The following is a 14682-nucleotide window of genomic DNA, read 5'->3' as shown; positions in this document are numbered from 1 at the left end:
ATGTGGTTTTGTAATTTGCGGTATGCACATAACAACCATGAATAAGGTTGCCAGACTATTTTTTCAACTAAAATAAAAATACTAAAATTACATTTTAGTTAAAAAAAGGTAGTATGTATTTTATTTATTAACTAATTTATGGTTACACAGAGTCATAGTACTCATTAAAGTATAACAATCTCGAATAGAATTGCCAGATGATTTTTTTAACTGAAATAAAAAAACCACATACATTTTTATTTGCCTGTCCAATGCTATTGCTTTTAAACATCTTTTTTACATATCAGTAGTTTAACCATTACAATTTTGCGTAGCTAATTTTTATTTATTAAAATAAAAAAACTACGTAATTTCTTTTTACTCCTCTAATTTTGTGATAAGCGCCTTGATATTGTTTTACAACCGCCTTTGAATGGCAGATGTGTTTATAATGATTTTAGTTCTTTGACATTTTTTCATACCACCTGCCTATTCTCCAAAGGTTTCATCCAGCTTTATGCAATACCATACTTCATTAGAGCCACCCAATATCGCAAATTCAGATTCTGCATGAAATTTTAAGAAAAAAGTTCACTAGAGCATAGATCTAATGCCTGTTTCGAGCACCTACATCCTTTCTTGGCTGTTTGCCCGAGCTGCTTCTTGAATTTGTGGTGTGCGTCTTGATGTTGTTCGACAAAACCCGCAGTTGTGTTATGAGGAGCTTTTTGGAACTGTTTAACTAAATAAAAATCTAAAACTTTCTGTGTCTGGTGCGAAATTTTCTCTTATTATTGCCATTCGTCTTCACCCAATAGCTGGTCTCTATAGCGAAGTATGTCTGTATCGTTTTTGCTTATTGGTATTTATTTAAGCTTTTGTCTCACTAATAATTGGTTTTGGTCTTCGTATTGGTATTTTTTTCATCTTAACCTCGGTATCGATTTTAGTTTTAATCGCAGTACTGACCTTCGTCTTGTTTTCCATTTTCGTGTTTGTCTCAATTCAAGTCTGGGTCTTAGACCTGCCAGTAGTCGTGGATAGGTTTTGGCTTTGATCTCATTTGCATTAATTTTGGGCTTCCATTGGTCTTAGTTCTAGTATCGAACAGGTTTCATTCTTGGCTTTAGTTGTTCGAAGCTGTTTCACAAATAGAATTGACTTACAGCGGATGACTTTTTATGAGGAGTTTTTTTCATGGCAGAAATGCACTCGGAGTTTTTGCCATAGCCTGCCGAGAGGCGATCCTTATTAGAAACTTCTTAAAAAGAAAAATGCTTATTACGAAAATTCTTAAATATAAAAATTTTGTAATATATTATATATAAACATTAAAATTATGTTTTTTTTTATGGTCGCAGTAATCGTCTACCGACTTTGGTTGAGCTCCTCATAGCACGCTAGTCGTTTCTTTCCCGTTTAAGCCAAAGCTAATAAGAAATATCAAGTGAAGTGAAGTTCTTATTTCTACCCCAACCAGTGGAAGCCACTTCCACTATTTTCAATGCTGTAGCATTTCTCTCCTTTCAGATTGAATGATCCCCAGTTTTTTAAATGCTGCACTATACCTGCACAGCATTAAATAACTATTGACAAGTTTGGACAGTTTCGTTTTCCATTCTATTTTACAATTTTTTTATGAATATCTGGTAGATTTTTCAAAAAACTATATAAATTTAAGTTTCGAACTTTACACAAATTTAAAAAGAAATGCACTAATTCCCATCAAAAATTTTACATTTTTTAATCAGAATTTTTAGAAAATATCCGAGTGTTTACAGCCTTTTGAATTATATTGCAAGAGTGCAAGTCCAAAGTAGCTCAAAAGTTGTGTTCATTTTTCAAAATTTTATTTTTGCAGGCGGTCTTTTGAATTTAATTTTTTTTCCGAGCTCTCGACTTTGTTTATATGGTTAAGAACACCCAACTTGCTTAATTCGCCCAAAATAGCGCTTACTGTTAAACAGACTCTCTCTTCAGGGGTCAATAATATTTAAAACAAATAATAAAACATCGCCCTCTGTTAAAGTTGCCTAAGTTTAATTCCTAAGCTTAACCTTCCTAAGACGAATCCTTTTGTAAGTTATTCAGCTAATATTAGAAACCCTAAATTTGTGTATGTATATGTGATATCCATCACTTAATGCACATATCTGCCAGCTTCCGGCAGCATCTTTTTTTCAATCCATTTATCATTTTCCGCATCGTACACTTCCACATTGTCCTTAAGTACCCCTTCGCTATAGCCGCCGAACGCCCACAACTCCTGATTCATAGACACCGCACAAATACTGCCACGCGCAACATTCAAACCGGAAATCTGTAGGGAAATTAGAACCAATTACTAACTAAAAGTACGCACACATATGAAACCCTACTTTAAACCATTTGTTGTTCTCCAAACTATAGCGTTCCACCGATCTCAGTGCACCATTAAACCAACCGCCGACTACATAGATTTGTCCATTATGTACAGTTACCTAAGAAGTAACATTTTTGTTTAACTAAACTTTTAGTTCATTAGCAATCCACTTTATTCTACACTTACACCAGGCCACCCACGCGCATCGTTCATATCCGTGCATTGTGCCCAGACATTCTTCACTGGGTCATAGCGTTCGACCACACTTAAGTGCGTTTTATTGAAGCCGCCAATTACGTAGAGTTTGCCATCCAAAACAGCAGCACCAGTACCCGCACGCCGTATTGACATACTGGAAAGTGTTTGCCAATAACCAGCTGTAGTATCGAACCTGAAAAAATTTGGATATGAAACTTAAATGCAGGGAAGTGGATGAAAGAGATTGAAGGCAAATGATCTGTAGCCCAAGAGAGACTCGCGCAGTATTCATCAAATGCCAACCTTCATGGAACTGTTTAACTAAATAGGTATCTAAACATTTCTCTGTCATGGCATTGATCCTAAACTTGCCCAAGATTTTCTTTTATTATTGGCATTTATCTGGACCAGAGAGCTGGTCTTAATGCTGATGTCGCTCTGTATCGTTTTTACTTATTGGTATTCACCACAGCTTTTGTCTTGCTAATAATTGCTTTAGGTCTTCTCCAGGTCTTCGTACTGATACGAGTCTCAGTTTGGGCCTTGCCTTGGTCTTGTTTTCAGTATTTGTTTGATCTTAGCCCTGGTCTCAATTTTATTTTTAATCACAGTTCCGATCTTGGTCTTGTCTTCCATTTTCGGTTTTGTCTTAATCCAAGTCTGGTTTTAGTCTTAACAAGCATCGCGAATAGTTTTTGGTTTTGATCTTCATTTTGGGCTGGCTTTAGCTTTGGTCTTAGTCTTCGTCATGATCTTGGCCTCTGTTTTGGCGTTAGTATCGGTCTCGTTCTTAATTTTGTTTGGCTGCTCTTATATTTGTAAATAAATTGCGGTCATTTGAAGCTGTTCCACAAATGGAGGGACCTACACTTTTGTGTTGCCTCCGAACGAATGGTCTTTTGTGAGGAGCTTTTTCATGACAGAAATATACTGAGATGTTTGCCTGCCGGGGGCGTCTGGTTTTAGATACAAAATTTTCTATCATTTGGTGTTTCATGCCCCGGTTGGATCTGTTAGTTCATGGTTTTACTTTCCCGCGGTTTTGTTTTCACCTCAATTTTGGTTGTGCTTTAGCCTTTACAATGAGATAAGAAGTAAATAAATAACTGGCGTGCTTGGCCGAGCTCCTTCCCCTATTTGTGGAGTGCGTCTTGACGCTGTTTCACAAATTTAGGGACCTGCAGTTTTAAGCCGACTCCGAACGGCAAATGCTTTTTATGAGGAGCTTTTTCATGGCAGAAATGTACATGGAAGTTTGCACTGCCTGCCTAGGGGCGACCGCTATTAGAAAACACTATTTCTATTCTATTTTGGTCTTTCATTATGGTTTACATTTAAATTTGAACCTACGCACTCTCGACCGGTAGTCATGCACCAGCCCACTCGGCTACGCCGACCGCACTGATCTAAGTTAGCTTTGATTATGATGATCTGAGTTTAAGTTTCGGTTTTGATCTTTACTTTGACCTTGATTCGGCATTGAGTTTAATTTACGCTGTTGATCTCGGTTTCGGTCGTACTATAAGATGCGATTTTGGTTTCGGTCTTGGTTTGGCCTTAGTATAGGCCTTAACTTTGTTTTGGTTTTGGTATTGGTCCATATCTCGGTCTTATTCTTAGTCTCAATCTAAATCTTTAGCTCAGTTTCAAAATAGTAAAGCTCTCAACCGCGGTCTTGGTTGTCTTAAATGTTTCTAAATAAGTTTCAAGTGGTCTTTCATGTCTCGCGACCTTACCTCTGTCTTAAAATTAGCGTCACTTCTAGGTTTGAGTTTTAAATTTTAGATGTTATGTTTGGCTTTTGTGTCAATGGTAGGATTTGTCCAGGTTTCCCTAATGCACGTTTTAGTATAGATTCCAGAGTTTTTGCCTTCACACCGACACGCCTTTAGGCTTAACAGCATCTTCTTACTCTGTACAATTGCATCCTTCTAATTTGGGTCCCTGAACACAGAGATATAACTGGGAATGAAGTAGCGAACGCATTGGCGAGAAAGGGGCCTTGTTACCAATAGGGCCCGAGCCCTTCCTTACCATGGGACAACACACTATCAAGGAGAAGCTCAAGAGTGAAGAGCTAATGCTAATGGAGATTTGCTAGCACCAAACAATGGGGCTACGCGAGGCAAAATCCTTACTGGGAGGGCACAATCAAAAGAGGTTTATAAAACTGATAACCCTCCTCAAGGATAAACTGAGAATGCTCACGTGCATCCTCACAGGTCACTGCAGACTGCCAAGTCATCTGCACATGTTCGGGATTCGGTCTACGGGCTCTTGTCGTTTCTGCGATCAATCTCTAATGCAGCGCTGTAGCGCGGAGAAGGTTGAGACATCTTGGCCAACTGCAGCCAGAGGAGAGGCACATACGCTCAATCCAACATAGCTCTATCCGAAGTTTAGTAAGGGAACCTCATTCAAAATACTGTGACGAGTAGAGCGCACAAAAAAATATGAGGTCGAAGTACAAACCACATTCATATATTTATCTATCTGTCTTGCCCTGCCATTCAACCAAACATAACCTAAGCATGTGGGACAAAACTTACATTTCCACCGAGTTGAGTGCTTGGTATTTCTCATCCTGCCCACCAAAAGCATAAATTTTGCCATCCAAAAGCGTTACACTCAAGTAAACTCGACGCTGTTCCATTGACGGCATTTGCTCCCAGGTGTGGGTATTCAGATTGTATCGACTAACAAGATTGCTCGGCCTGTTGTTACGTCCCAAGCCGCCAATGCAGATAATGCTATCATCCATTTGAACTACGCCGAAGTTGCTGCGCTCCAATTTTATTTCAGCCCACTTCTGCCATTCACCATCCACTTTGCTGTAGCGCAAAACACATTTCTCAGCGAATCTGCGCTAAAATTTAAATTATTTTATACGACATTTTGAAAGAGAAAAGTCACCTCCTCTTGCACTTACGTCTCCTCGCGTCTGGACTGCATACCAATAAGTTTCTTCTTCTGCTTGCAGAACCTTCCGAGGTTTTGTGAAACGCAGCATTATATTGGAGCGCGCTGATGGGCGAAGCAGCCATTCCACTGCTCTATTCACCAGAAGCTCACAGCCCGGCAGTGTGTTGATGTTCGAGTATAAAAATTCGACATCGAATTGTGTGAGCCGCAAACAGCCAATCAAATTTGGTAAGTGTTCTTGACGCGCTTTTGTGTCTTCTTTATACCAACGCATGATTGCCCGGAAAACATCTGCCTCAGAGTTCACGTTCAAATCATCATTCTCTACGATGCGCTGCAAGTGTTCGTAGTGAAAATCAAGAAATTCCGGACTTTGGTATACCTGTAAGAAATAGAAAATGCGAAGTAGGTTTTATACCAGTCTACTTAGAGCCGACTTACCTGCATGAAATTTCTAATCTCATAATCGGTGATGCGTTGGCGTGCTATTTCACACCGTGCCTCGCTCTCCAGCAGATCAGCTCTAGCCAAAGTGTAATCTGAGATAAGTGCCGCTGCTAAATTCAAACTTTCTTAGAAATAACTTTTTAGTGGATGCCAAGTGGCGTACATACCTGATAGGTCTACCGAAGTGTGTGCGAATATTTCTCGAGATCGATCGGAATAAATGCCTGATGTTGCAGAATCATCCAATAGAGTCGGAGCAAATGTGCTCGAAGATTCATCAGAGTATGTGAAAGATGCTGCTGTATCCATTGACGATGAGTGCGCAAATATTCGCGGAGATGACGCCACCGAGCAAGAACCATCACTAGATACCCTTCGCATGTTTGTCAAGGTGTATGGAGAATGATGAGCTCTAAGCAAATGCGGAGAAGTGATTATTAATGTAGGAGGAGAAAAGTTCGATAGATGTGAAGGAAGGAATTATATTAGGTACCAAGGCAATAGTTTGAAAGTTGTGGTAGGGTACCACTTAAAGACACTAGTCCGTAAGCCAGCGACAGATTTTCACGACCAAGTTCCTCTCAGTCGATAATTCGTAAACTACCTCAGATAGTTGCATTATGAAGGGTTGTGAACGTCAGCTGCGGCTCCGAGGGTGGGTTGAGCAGTTATAGCCACCCTCGCACGTAAAAAAAAAAACATATTTTTAGTCATTTCCTCCCGATTAAAACATTGATCAAATTAAAGTTAGACTAATATTTTGAAGAAATAAAATCGTCAGCTGATTATAAAGTGGTGGATTATACGTCAGCTGGTCACACAAATATGAAAAAAAAAAAATATTTTTTCAGTGATTTCCTCCCAAACGAAAATTTATCAGATGATAGTTTATGTATTGTTTTTAATAAATAAATAAGTCAGCTGGCTATATGTAATATAGGTGGAATGTGCGTCAGCTGATGCCCTGAAGGTGTAACGTAGGAGCTAGTCGGAAACATTTATAGCCTAAGTACATGTATCAGCTGACGAGTTTTCCCCCAACATACTGCCAGCTGATTTGTTTTATTACTTACAGGATCATTTCAACAATCCGCACAAACATTTCTTTTCGGGAGGAAATGACGTACTTGAAGTTATTCAACATTACATTTAATGTGCAAACTGAAATGTATAATTTTATGGCAATGTTTCGATTAAATCAAATTTTTTATGGGAACTTTCCGATTCTTAGGTAGGTAGGTAAGATGGCAAGAGTACCCCAGGTACACTACAAGTAGCACTTACGTGCCGTTTTGATACCATAAAGTGGACCACTACCTGTGAAAGGATTAAGGGAGGAGATAAGACCGTCTACAGCCACCCAGTGCTGTTGATGTATCGGAGGAGAGAAAAGGGATCTAGGCTGGAGAATTCCATCAAGTCATCCCCAAAGGGGACGCTGAGGAATCTCAAGCGCCTAGCCGCCAAAGCCGGACATCTGCAGAGAAAGTGTTCCACAGTCTCTTTCTCTGCAGGATCCCCACAGCTTCTGCAATGGGGGTTGTACGGGATTCCAAGCTTCTCCGCATGAGTGCCGATCACCCAGTGGCCAGTGATCACCGCAATGAGTTTGGAAATTGAATGGCGGGGAGTTCCCATCACCTTAAGCGTTCTGTTTATATCGTATTGAGGCCATAGTGCTTTTGAAATGGCACACGATGAGACAGACCTCCATCTGTCTTGCGCTTTTCTTAGAAAGAAGTTGTGTAGTTTCCCTTTAACGACGGTCAAGGGGATACCGATGTCTGAGAAGAGGGCAGCTGGATTTGGTTCTGCCGCCCCCTTCCTGGCAAGCTCATCGGCAATTTCATTTCCCTCTATATTCCTGTGCCCAGGAACCCAGATGAGGGAAATGTTTCCTGCACGTTCGAGGCGTTTAAGTTCCTCCTTGCATGAGTTCACGAGAAGAGAGCTGCAATACGGCGACGACAGTGCCTTGATTGCAGCTTGGCTATCGGAAAAAATTTTAATGTCTCCCTCCCAACAGCGATCCCGAAGCATTTTGCATGCCTGCAGGATCGCGAAGACCTCTGCTTGAATGACGCTGCTTGTCTCCGGCAGTTTATAGGAGACCGAAATGCTGGCTGATTTGGAGTAGACCCCCGCTCCCACTCCAGACTCCATTTTGGATCCGTCAGTGAAAACAGAGGCATCTATATCCGCAACAACTCTCCCCTCTTTCCAATCTTGCCTGCTCGAAAAGATAGCCCTAGCACAACCCTCAAAGCACAGTTTGCGGATGGAGAGGTCGGTGCGAATATCAGAGAAGGAAGGGGAGATCTGCTTCAAGATGCTGCTATGCCCTACAGGGAGTTGTCTCCAAAGGCCAAACTCCTTCAGTCTGATAGCACTCTGAGCAGCAATGGATTTAACCTGCAGATCCACAGGAATGAAGTGGAGAATAACGTTGAGCGCAGCGGTGGGACATGTCCTACAGGCACCAGTGATGCCTACACATGCAGTTCTCTGCACTCTCTCTAATTTAGTGAAGTTGTAGCCCTTCTGAAGAGCTAACCACCAAACTAGGCAACCGTATGTCAAAATTGGCAGAACCACTAAGTTGTACATCCAAAGTACGACACGTGGCTTGAGGCCCCATTTTTTGCCGAACATAGATTTACAGGCGTAGAAGGCTATATTAGCCTTCTTAACTCGAGTTTCTATGTGCGGCTTCCAGTGGAGCTTGGGGTCAAGTATTACACCAAGATACTTGACTTCCGATGAAAGTGTAAGACACTGGTTGTTAAGTCTAGGAAGCTTAAAAGGTGGGGGCTTGTATTTTCTGGTGAATAGCATCAACTCCGTTTTGTCAGAGTTGACTCTGAGACCGCAACTGGCGGCCCATCTGCTGAGTGTAGCCAGTGCACCTTCCAGAATTTCAGCCATTACTGATGGGAAGGGACCTGAGACCATCAGGACCAAGTCATCGGCATATGCTACCACCTTTGGTCTCAAGCACACCTGAAAGTACCAACTGTCAATGAGCCTTCTGACTATGGCTGGGTATAAATAAATAACAGATATGAATTCATGTGGTTTTCTGGTACTCAGTTACCAACATCCATTGATCAAATAACTCAATCAGAAGAAGGTAAGAATTTTAAAAAAATTTTTTTTTTTTTTTTTTTAACATGTATCCTAAATTATTTTTTGTATTTTTAAACAGATGACGATAATGAAGACATGGTGGAAAACCGCTCTGACAGCGACTCTGACAGTGAGTCAGAAAGAGAAGAAAGTGAGATGAACAGAAGCGAAAATGAAAATGATTAAATTAATAAACATAATTAAATAACTTTTTGTATTAAATCTTAAAGATTATTGATTTAAGTACTGAAAAATTTTAAATTAGTTGATTTGCTTAACAAAATATTTATTTATTTCTATTCTTAAGAATCGGAAATTTCCCATAAAAAATTTGATTTAATCGAAACATTGCCATAAAATTATACATTTCAGTTTGCACATTAAATGTAATGTTGAATAACTTCAAGTACGTCATTTCCTCCCGAAAAGAAATGTTTGTGCGGATTGTTGAAATGATCCTGTAAGTAATAAAACAAATCAGCTGGCAGTATGTTGGGGGAAAACTCGTCAGCTGATACATGTACTTAGGCTATAAATGTTTCCGACTAGCTCCTACGTTACACCTTCAGGGCATCAGCTGACGCACATTCCACCTACATATAGCCAGCTGACTTATTTATTTATTAAAAACAATACATAAACTATCATCTGATAAATTTTCGTTTGGGAGGAAATCACTGAAAAAATATTTTTTTTTTTTTATATTTGTGTGACCAGCTGACGTATAATCCACCACTTTATAATCAGCTGACGATTTTATTTCTTCAAAATATTAGTCTAACTTTAATTTGATCAATGTTTTAATCGTGAGGAAATGACTAAAAATATGTTTTTTTTTACGTGCGAGGGTGGCTATAACTGCTCAACCCACCCTCGGAGCCGCAGCTGACGTTCACAACCCTTCATAATGCAACTATCTGAGGTAGTTTACCAATTATCGACTGAGAGGAAATGATTGACAAAAATTAGCACCTGGCTCACGGACTGCACTCACATGACGTCACTCTTCCAGATATTCCAAGCAGTTTTTAGCTAAAGCAGAGCCCACAACGATTTCGAATACTGACGATTACTTCAATACTGTCAATACTGTTTTTTCATTAGACTCTTATGTTAAAAGCATTCAATAACTTTCGAGGTTTTATTATTGAAATTTTATTGTTTTTTCTAAGCGGTTTTTTAAAGGTTGTCAAGTTTCAGGAACTAAGCAATGGTATATAAAAACCACGATAAATCTTTTTCCACAAAATTTTTTTGAAATCCATCCTTAAGCTTCGGCGCGTTAGTCGAAAGATCAGGTGGAGAAGCACTTGGCTTTACTTGGTGTGTTCAACTGTGCAACTTTATTAAACTCGGCTAAAAAGCATAAGCGGTTATCGCGCCAATTAAGAAAAAGCAGAAAAAGAATGGGTTGGATCATCACTACCAATCGGAAGTGCATAGGTCCCAAACCCCAGATACAAAACTCCAATTGATGGAAAAAGATATTCTATTCGCACTTCGGCTGGCAATGGCAAACCTCCAGGTGTATTTCTGCTAGTTGGTCCCTGTTGCTGCAAAGTTGGTCTCTGAATTTCATACAAACAAGGGACCGCATTGATATCGCCAAGGACATTATTTTGAAGACTGTAACCACCCCAACATTTATTACTGGTGACGAGTCGTAGGTTTATGATAACGACACGCAATCCAGAAATCAGACGAGTGAGTGGTGAGCTTCGAATGAACCGAGACCAAAAAAACCACATCGTTTTTAGTCAAGAAAGAAACCGATGCTCTACTCACAGATTTTATGGCTTACAAATGCATTGTACAAAACGAATTTTTGCGAGAAGGTCAGTCAGTTGATTGGTTGGTTAGTTGAAGTGGTGATTCATCCAGAATCCAACTAGCGCTTCCGCACCATTTTATTGCCACATCCTCGCTACCAGTTTGATAATAAGGAGTACTAAGGAGATTTATGAGACGTTTACGTGAAGAAATTCGACAAAAAAGAAGGGGTTTGTGGGAACATTACTCGTGAATTTCGGCCCATGAAAACACACCATCGCATAGTGTCATCGTTATTCGCGAATTTTTGACCTAGATCGAAGCGAATATCATTCAACAACCATCGAATTTATCTGATCCACTTGATATCATTCCCTGCGATTGATTTCTGCTTGAAAGATTCAAAGAACAACTACGTGGAATGCGTTTCAATAGTCGAAAGGAAGTAATGGACAAATTTTTTAAATCGAAGACGGCTTTGATGGTAAAGTTCCAGAAATGTTTGGAGAGCTGGATCAAATGCTAGCATAAATGGGCTAGAGTTTCTGAGGAGCACTTTGAAGGTGACAATATCACTTTTGAGGAATAAATTTGTATTTTAATTTTTCAAGCCATACCAGAAATAAGCTTTATAAAAAATCTAAAAGTGTATTGGACTTTCGGTAGTAACAAATATCGAAACGGAAGGTTAAATAAAAACAAAATTTTCACTTCTGGAACTATTTGAATTCCCCTCGTAGTTTGGGTAGTGGGAGGGCTCACACCCCATCAAATAGTATTACTGTAATTTTATATGAATTGAGTGATAATTATATATTTTCCTTGCATGTATTTATTTTTTTTGTTATTTATTTATTTTTTTTAATTTTTATTAATGCAATGTTTTACAGCTGATTGATGGAAAATTTGTGGGGGTTCCTTTTGTATTTGTATAAATAAATTAACATTATACACAATCAAACAAATGCAATTAAAGATCTCACTACACTACGGGTTTTTTCTTTTGAATACCAGTTTTAACACGTTGTGCGCCGTCATATCGCACGAAGAAATGGTAGCTCATCAATATTTTCAAAACTTTTGACAAATTCTCTTTTTTTGTGTTTGAATGATCATTATTTTCGAATGAAGCAATAACTTATTAGGTAATAAAAAAATATAAATCCAATTTTCAAATTATGTCCATAAATTTTATCCGATGACATCGCGGTAATCGCGCGAAATAAAAAATTTCTGGCCAAACTTTCTCTCTACAGCGACAAAGGTGCTGAGGTGCCGCAGGACTCAAAATAAATGCAGAAAAAAAAACAAATACCTGAATATGTCAAGCAGTGTGGAGTGAAAACAGCCAAAATAAATAGTAATTGACACTTACCGCTTCGAGGGTCACACATTCATTTAAGTAACTGGTCGTCGTCTGGGAAAGAGACCATATTTCGCTCATACCAAACTATTAAAATCTCAACTTCTTACGAGAGATGACAAACTACGTCAATATTAGTCAATAATACGGCCATGAAGGGTGTATGGCCATGAAGGCTGGACAATGACTTCTACAGATGAATCGAGTCTAGGAGTATGCGAGCGAAAAGTGCTGCGAAGGCCATTTGGTACGTTACGACTGCAAGATGATATCTACCGGATATGCTACAATGAAGAATTGCTACAGCTAAGTAATGGCGAGGACATCGTGAAGTATGTAAAGTTCCAAAGACTGCGAGGATTGGAGCATATTGTGCACAAGGGGGAGATGACCGCCCCCAGAAATCATTCGTGTCACACAACTTCGTAGCACCTAAATCATGAGGATGACCAAGGCTAATAAATTCTTATCGGCCTGAGTAGACTTGCCGTTAGCAACTAGAGAAGAGTTACTGAAGATCAGAAGAGATGCATGGAAATGAATCGTGAACGAAGCTAAAGCTCACCCGAGCTGTAAAACTACCCAATGATGATGATGACAATCCGAAAATTGAAAAAAAATCCACAAATTTTTCAGAGCGATTTCACGGTTTTTAATTAGAGCTTCAAGATTGATTTTATATTCATGTTCATTGCCCGTGTGACGACCATTTTTTGAAGGCTGAAAACTTTTTGAACAAACCTCGTATGGTAAAAAAAAATTGTCTCGTTACCGTGTTACACGCTTTTAAAGAAACTCCCCAAAATCACCCTTTCAAATGACGCGAGGGCCTTAATAAAAACAAAGCATGGAGGGCCGACTCTACACACATGCCACTCAACGCGTTAATGCTGTTGTTTTAACTTGATTTACGCTGCACTTGCTTAATATTTATTAACATTTAACGCAAAAAAAAAAACAAGAACTGGATATTTAGTAGTGCAATTACTTACATTTCGTTGCGAAGTCAACAACTTCACCGCCTTTCAAACGAACTCATACTAACCACCAACCTATGCGCATTCAACTTAAACGAGCAAGCGCACTGCAGTGCTGATCTCACCATTGCAAGCGTTACAGAGTGGCGAGCGCAGCTGGCTGGCATTCTTAATCGTATAGTGATGAGAGAGATATTTCTTCCAGGTGTAAGAAATACTAATTAAAACATTGTTATTGCTTTAATACAATGTTACAACTATGTAAAAATACAGCACAACCGAAGCGCGCTCTTTTTCACAACTACACTAATAGAGGGGAATATGGTTTTCATTTCTAGTAATTGCTGTCTCGCGTGATGAAAGAATAAGAGTATTTGCCAAATTGAGCAAGTAGGTAGTTTAGCAGATGTGCGCGGTGTAGTGCGCGGTATTTTTAATAGTGCATCAACATTTCAAAGAGCTAAGAAAGCAACTAAGTTTAGTTTTTATATTCACTTATACATTTTGCAGCGATGCAGGTAAAAGCTCTAAGCGCTCAATTGTTAATTTTTTTAATTGAAACTACTGGAAGAGATGCTATGTTGATTGCAGGTAAATTAACTTTTGAAATGGCGAGTAATATGCTTACAACTTTTCATTATTTGCAGATATGGGAAACAGTTGAAATAAGAATGATGTCTTGCAAATATTCGGGGAACTAACTGAGTCTGCCAAATTGACCGATAAGTACACAGCCAATGACATAGGCATAGCCTTACAAACATGTAAGCTTTTTAAGGGGTTAAGGGTAGTCAGAATTTTCAAGAGATTGGATTTGTTTTTGCATTTTCGTAAAGTATACGTAATATCTTAGAAATAGTGTGTGGAAATTTGAAGTGAATCCGACAAATACTTTTAATGTTATTCCACAATTAACACTTTCGCGGACGTGAATGCTATAGCATTCAAATTTTAAAGCCAATTTTTGTTCATTTAATTTCATGTAACCTTAAGTTTTTGTAGTTAATATACATTTCAAAGTATTGACTACTTGATTCATTAAGTGCTTTCATATTATTCCATTTTTTCTCCATGTATTTACAAATTTCCTTAAGCCGGCACATTGAGTAAACTAGAAGTGTAATACTAGACGTGAATGCTATGACTAGCATCTATATTTCGTAGAATTCTCAGAGAGAGCTGACTCTATCACTGCACATTTTTTTCTGAAAATTTGAACAATGTGCATTGTAAATGTTTAGGCATTTCATTATTTGTTAGACATTTGAGATTAAAGTGATAACATCAATTTTTTGAATTATCGTAAACCTTTTTTGAAAAATGAATTCACGTAAGAAGCCTACGCGAATTTTGAGATTATTTGATGATTCTGATTCAGATCAAGATATAATTGGAAATGAAATCAATAAATTTATGGAGACTTTTGTGATAGAATATGGACAATTAACTCAAAACAATTAACGAAAACTCAAGAGAATGTACCCCTAACATATTTTCGTCAAATAATATGGATTTATCAACATCATCATCCTCTGATT

At 38.7% G+C, this 14682-nt stretch overlaps 1 protein-coding gene across 3 annotated transcripts; it reads right to left on the bottom strand.

The window, feature by feature from the left end:
• On the bottom strand, nt 1–13224 carry LOC128858889 (kelch-like protein 28). 3 transcript variants are annotated; one of them, XM_054095445.1, is made up of 8 exons: nt 13160–13224; nt 6076–6320; nt 5903–6018; nt 5469–5843; nt 5089–5405; nt 2528–2732; nt 2358–2459; nt 1–2299 (listed from the first exon to the last, which is right to left on the bottom strand). In XM_054095445.1, the coding sequence occupies exons 2-8, from the start codon at nt 6287–6289 to the stop codon at nt 2120–2122; spliced, it is 1509 nt and encodes a 502-aa protein (XP_053951420.1). In that variant the 5' UTR covers nt 6290–6320; nt 13160–13224; the 3' UTR covers nt 1–2119. The 3 variants fall into 3 exon arrangements, with proteins under 3 accessions (XP_053951420.1, XP_053951421.1, XP_053951423.1); XM_054095446.1 differs by having other exon boundaries at nt 5903–6015; XM_054095448.1 differs by having other exon boundaries at nt 5903–6000.
• Nucleotides 13225–14682: the final 1458 nt, after the last annotated feature.

The sequence above is a fragment of the Anastrepha ludens genome, chromosome 3, assembly GCF_028408465.1.
Source record: "Anastrepha ludens isolate Willacy chromosome 3, idAnaLude1.1, whole genome shotgun sequence".
Lineage (NCBI taxonomy): Eukaryota > Metazoa > Arthropoda > Insecta > Diptera > Tephritidae > Anastrepha > Anastrepha ludens.
This window is presented reverse-complemented; position numbering and strand designations above follow the sequence as displayed.